The sequence below is a fragment of the Penaeus monodon genome, chromosome 16 (genome assembly GCF_015228065.2).
Source record: "Penaeus monodon isolate SGIC_2016 chromosome 16, NSTDA_Pmon_1, whole genome shotgun sequence".
Lineage (NCBI taxonomy): Eukaryota > Metazoa > Arthropoda > Malacostraca > Decapoda > Penaeidae > Penaeus > Penaeus monodon.
Genome location: NC_051401.1, coordinates 44,224,781 through 44,229,780, shown reverse-complemented (window position 1 = coordinate 44,229,780; position 5,000 = coordinate 44,224,781). Strand labels below are relative to the sequence as shown.

At 43.4% G+C, this 5,000-nt stretch overlaps 1 protein-coding gene across 1 annotated transcript in view; it reads left to right on the top strand.

Moving 5' to 3' along the window:
• Positions 1–5,000, top strand: part of LOC119583062 — a 47,627-nt gene that overhangs the window by 27,878 nt on the left and 14,749 nt on the right. The window contains 10 exon segments of the mRNA XM_037931571.1: positions 1,363–2,952; positions 2,955–3,109; positions 3,111–3,141; positions 3,143–3,475; positions 3,706–3,856; positions 3,997–4,133; positions 4,341–4,502; positions 4,504–4,578; positions 4,581–4,610; positions 4,852–4,862. Coding sequence (XP_037787499.1) covers positions 1,438–2,952; positions 2,955–3,109; positions 3,111–3,141; positions 3,143–3,475; positions 3,706–3,856; positions 3,997–4,133; positions 4,341–4,502; positions 4,504–4,578; positions 4,581–4,610; positions 4,852–4,862 — 2,600 coding nt within the window. The 5' untranslated portion in view covers positions 1,363–1,437.

The following is a 5,000-nucleotide window of genomic DNA, read 5'->3' as shown; positions in this document are numbered from 1 at the left end:
CGGGACCGACCTTGGCTTCGTATTCGTTTTTGTTCGTTTGTGGCCATCGTGGACCGGCTCCTATGATTGCGGAAGAATGTGAGTGAAGGGGCTCTCATTTCAACGCCGTGTCTGTTTATTTGTTTATTTAGAGCTCATTGGTTATTCTGGAAATGTTTATAGTCGTTGTGTTTATTTTGCTGTTGATAGCGGATTTGAGGGTGGAGAAAGTGAGTAAGGGGAAAGGAAAGGGGAAGAAGAAGGAGAAGGAGAATATGAGTTAGGGGAAGAAGAAGATAAAGGAGAAAGTGAGTGTAAGGGAGGAAGAAGAAGAAGAAGGAGGAGGAGGAAAATAGGAGGGCGAAAGAAAGAAGCAGATAAAGAAACAGAGAGAGAGAGACAGAAGCATAGAGAGAAAGCGAGAGAGACAGAAGCATAGAGAGAAAGCGAGAGAGACAGAAGCAGAATGAGAAAGCGAGAGAAGCAAAGAGAAATAGAGTGAAGCAAAGAGAAAGAGAGTGAAGCAAAGAGACAGAAAGAGAGAAACAGAGAGAGAAGCAAAGGGAGAGAAAGAGAGAGAGAGAGAGAGACGGCAGGAGACCCGCAGCCCCTCTGGCTTCTCCGCCACCGTCGAAGACCCCCTCCCCTCCGCCAGCGTCCCGCCGTCACCGCCTCCGCCGTCACCGACGCGTCTTCCCGCTGCGTCTCCGGTGACGTCACACGTGACTCACGCCGTCTGCTTGGCCTGAATTTGAGGAAAGACATAATTACTGAAGAATGGGGGTGTGAATAGGGCTGAAATGAGCCTCTGCGCGACATTGTCTCCCATTGTGGCATATTGAATGGTGGCCGAGAGACTCCGTTAGTTTAACTGTAAATGAGAGACAGCTTTATGTCTTCTTCCCAGCCATAACAAGTGTGATGAGATGTGTGATTCATATAGAATCATATTTTTTTCTGATATTCTGTATTTATGGCAACCTTGCGGTATTGGTAATGAAATAACACGGAGACTATTTCGTAATTTGTGACGTGTGGCGGCAGCACCTGACGTGTTTCCGACGCTCGACGCCGGATGTCCGCGAGGTAACTTAGGCAACGCGATGTTCCGAAGGGGTGCGCGCTGCCGTAGGGCCGGTCGAGGGATTGGAATGAAGCACTTGGTATTTCATCTTTTGCAAATTGTGGGTACACCTTTTGGTACTCCAGTCTCTTTGTTTTCTACTTCTTTTTATGCTTATCCTTCCTTGTTGCTACTGCTGTTGGTTTCTTATTACCTTTCTCACCCTCCCCTCCTTCCCGCCCTTTATGTGTGCATATTTGTTTGTGCTCGCATTTTTGTCCATTTATCCACTGTAATGTAAGCCCATTTCCTTTCCGCAGGGTGTGTGAAGGAGCTGCGATGGTGCGTCCTGTGAAGCCCGAAGCGGAACCCAGCTGATCCCGGCAAGCGTCCCTATGATGAGCCCATGGATGGTCCTGCCCGCCTTCCTGCTATGGGGGTGGGCGGCGGGCGGGGTCACACTTTCTCTGTCTTGTGGGCGTTGTGAAGGAGGGCCTGACGGGTACACGTGCCCCAGCTCAGATAGTGCCCAGGCGTATGTGCTCAGGGCACTGCCAGATCAGGTTCTCCGCGTGGAGTGTCGCAACAATGTGGGGGACTTTTCGCTGTTGAAGGACTGTAATTTCACCACATTCAGACAGTTTGAGTTTGAGAGATGCCCACTGCCCGACGTGTCGTTTGGCGAGGTATTCCGGAGGATAGGAGTGCCAAGTGGTGATGTGAAGTCCCTCAGCTTCACGGCAGGCTCCTGGAATGCTTCCTCGGGTCTGCAAGAATGGCACTTGGACTCCCTCACAAACCTGCAAACGCTGCAGCTGGTTGACAACAACTTCACTTCCTTCCCTCCTGCTCTGCTGACGAATACTCCCAAACTGGAGTTCTTTAGATTTATAGGAAATCGGGTGGGCAGTCTCCCGCACACCATGTTTGCAAGCACACCGAATCTCGTCATGGCTGAGCTCGGGAACAACGGACTCACCAGTGTACCTGAAGACCTCTTCGCCAACCTCACAAAGCTGCTCAATGTTAGTCTCTGGAACAACCAGTTGACCGATATACAAAGAAGCTTATTTTCAGACATCACAGGACTCAGATTTCTAGACCTGAGAGACAACTTCCTGAGTGACATCACAAATAGGCAATTCCAAGGAATGAAAATACTAAAAAGACTCAACCTTGGAGGAAACAGAATCAGCAATTTAAACAAGGATTCGTTTGGGGATCTCAGGAGCTTGGAAGAACTCGAGCTTCATTCGAACTGGCTTGAAAACTTACCCACAGGCATCTTTGATAACCAGAGGCTGATGCAGAAACTGATCCTGAGAAACAACAGTTTGAGTAAATTGCCAGACAGAATATTCCAAAAATGCGAATCCTTAAAAATGCTTGATCTGAGCGTCAATAATTTGCAGTACATTGAAAGATCACAGCTTCCCACTCCTAAAACTTCTCTAACATATCTCAATTTGGGAAGCAACAATATATCATTATCTGAAGACTATATAAGTGACAGTGGGGCCCAGTTTATCCCTTATGACTTCCCTCTGTCCAATCAGTTGGAGCTGCAACACATTTTCCTAGACAACAACAGGATCAACCATATTCCCTCTTCATTTAACAATTTGTTTGTTGATCTGAAAACCATTGACCTTTCCGGGAATTTGATCAGTTACTTGGATTTTCCCTCCATACACTTCATCTCAGATGGTGTCAAACTGAACTTGAAAAATAACCTAATAAAGGCAATCAGTCTACGTCAGTTGAAGTTTTGGCCGATTAAGGAAAAAATCAAGAACGTGACATTGTCACTTGAGGGAAATCCACTTGTTTGTAACTGTTTACTTTACATATTTGCAAAGATTGTTCAGGAAAAGTCAGAATTACTTAGTAAAAGCTCATTTCAGGTCTTTAAATTGATGATGCTGATAAAGTAACATGTATCAGCTTAGAAAACAGGAAAATGCATGTGAAGACGCTCGATTTCAAAATGCTGACATGCGAACTGGAAACAAGTTGGAAATTGTACTTGCTCATGCGCCCACATGATGAGATGTTCATTGTAGACTGTTTTTAAAGATATGAAGGAAATTCCATGCCCAAAGCAAGGACATATATACCTCAAAAAACTATTCCGTAACACTAAACCTGATGAACAACAGCATTGCAAACTTTGATGGCCTCGACCATCCCTTTTACACCAAATTAGCTAACCTGACCATTCCCTACAACAAAATCTCCCACATCAACGAGTCAGACCTTCCAGACAACTTAAAAGTCCTGGACGTGCGAGGGAACAACCTGACTTTCTTATCAGCCACTACTCTTGACTACCTCAATGTCACAGACATGACTCTTAGCCTTGGAGACAACCCCTGGACTTGCAATTGCGACATGATTGACTTCTTCACCTTTCTGCAAGTCCCCGAGAGAAAGGTAATTATCACAAATGTGTTATTTGCTTAATAAAAGATTTTTTCATTTCAAGTACAGCCTCTTAGTATATATTTTGTTTCTGTACAAATAGTCCTCTCGACTTCCTACAGTGAAAGATGTGACAGTCAAAAAAGAACAAATCATCATAATCACAGAATACTATATCTAATATATAATGAAATAGAAACATTTGACTATCTCTCTGTATTTTACAATACCTGTCTTTCTAGGTACTGGACTCCAACAACATTAAGTGTGCCAGTGATGGTGAGGAGCTGTTAAGCATCAATGAGTATACCATCTGTCCATCCTTCAGACAACCCATGGTTATTGTGACAATCGTGCTCATCACAGTTTTCCTTCTCCTGTTTGCTGTTCTTGGTAAGCATTTTAGTTTTTAATTCCTGAACGAAGATTTGGATTAGAAGTGTGACTAATTTGTATAATTTAATATATGTAATATTACCTAATCTTTGCTACTGTAGACATTGTTTACCTTATGCATACTCCTTTTGTCACAGGTACAATGAGCTTCTATAAATATAAGCAAGGCATCAAAGTGTGGTTGTTTACACATCGTATGTGTCTTTGGGCCATAACAGAGGACGAATTAGATGCTGACAAGAAATATGATGCCTTCATCAGCTATTCTCACAAGGTACATATATTTCAGGTCATCACTGACTGTTGCATGTGTTTACACATTGTAAACTACCAATTTATACTTCTCAGTTATATGTCATTGTTTTCTTGGATTGTCTATCACAACTTAGATTGTATAATGACTGAACGAAAATTATAATAGGCCTAATTAAATCTTGAATTTTAGATAGTTCACAACAATAATGTTTACACCTATTTCCAGGATGAAGAGTTTGTCAACACAGTCTTGGTGCCAGGACTGGAGTCGGGCGACCCCAAGTACCGCATTTGCCTTCACTACCGCGACTGGATTCAGGAGAATACATCCAAAAACCAGATCTTGCAGAGTGTAGAGGACAGCCGTCGAACTATTGTGGTGCTTTCAAACGAATTTCATTGAGAGTGTGTGGGGCCAGCTGGAGTTCAAGGCAGCTCACTCCCAGGCTCTGCAGGGACAGAACTAAACAGGATTATAGTCATTGTGTATGGCCAGGTTTGTGGGGGCAGTGGTTTGCTTATTGTATTCTTTGTTTCTGATACATATGGGACATGCATGCAAGTAGTTTTGAACAATTGATTATGAGATCTTTATCATAAGTATCGTTAATTAGTAGCGGTTTGAAAGTTCACCTCTGTATTCTTGAGAAAAGCGAGGTTTCAGTTGTGACTGGATAATGATTTTGTATGCACTAACTAATTTCAGATACAATCCAAATTTGATATTCAACCATCAGGTGATAGACCCGTAGCTGCTCGTATACTCCTATAAAAATAAACTAATTAGGTACTCCGAGAGTGAGCTGGACGAAAGTTACGGCTGACATCTCTATGAAGACTAGTGAATGGGAGATGCAAAGTTTGGGAAACCGAAGAAGAACTATAC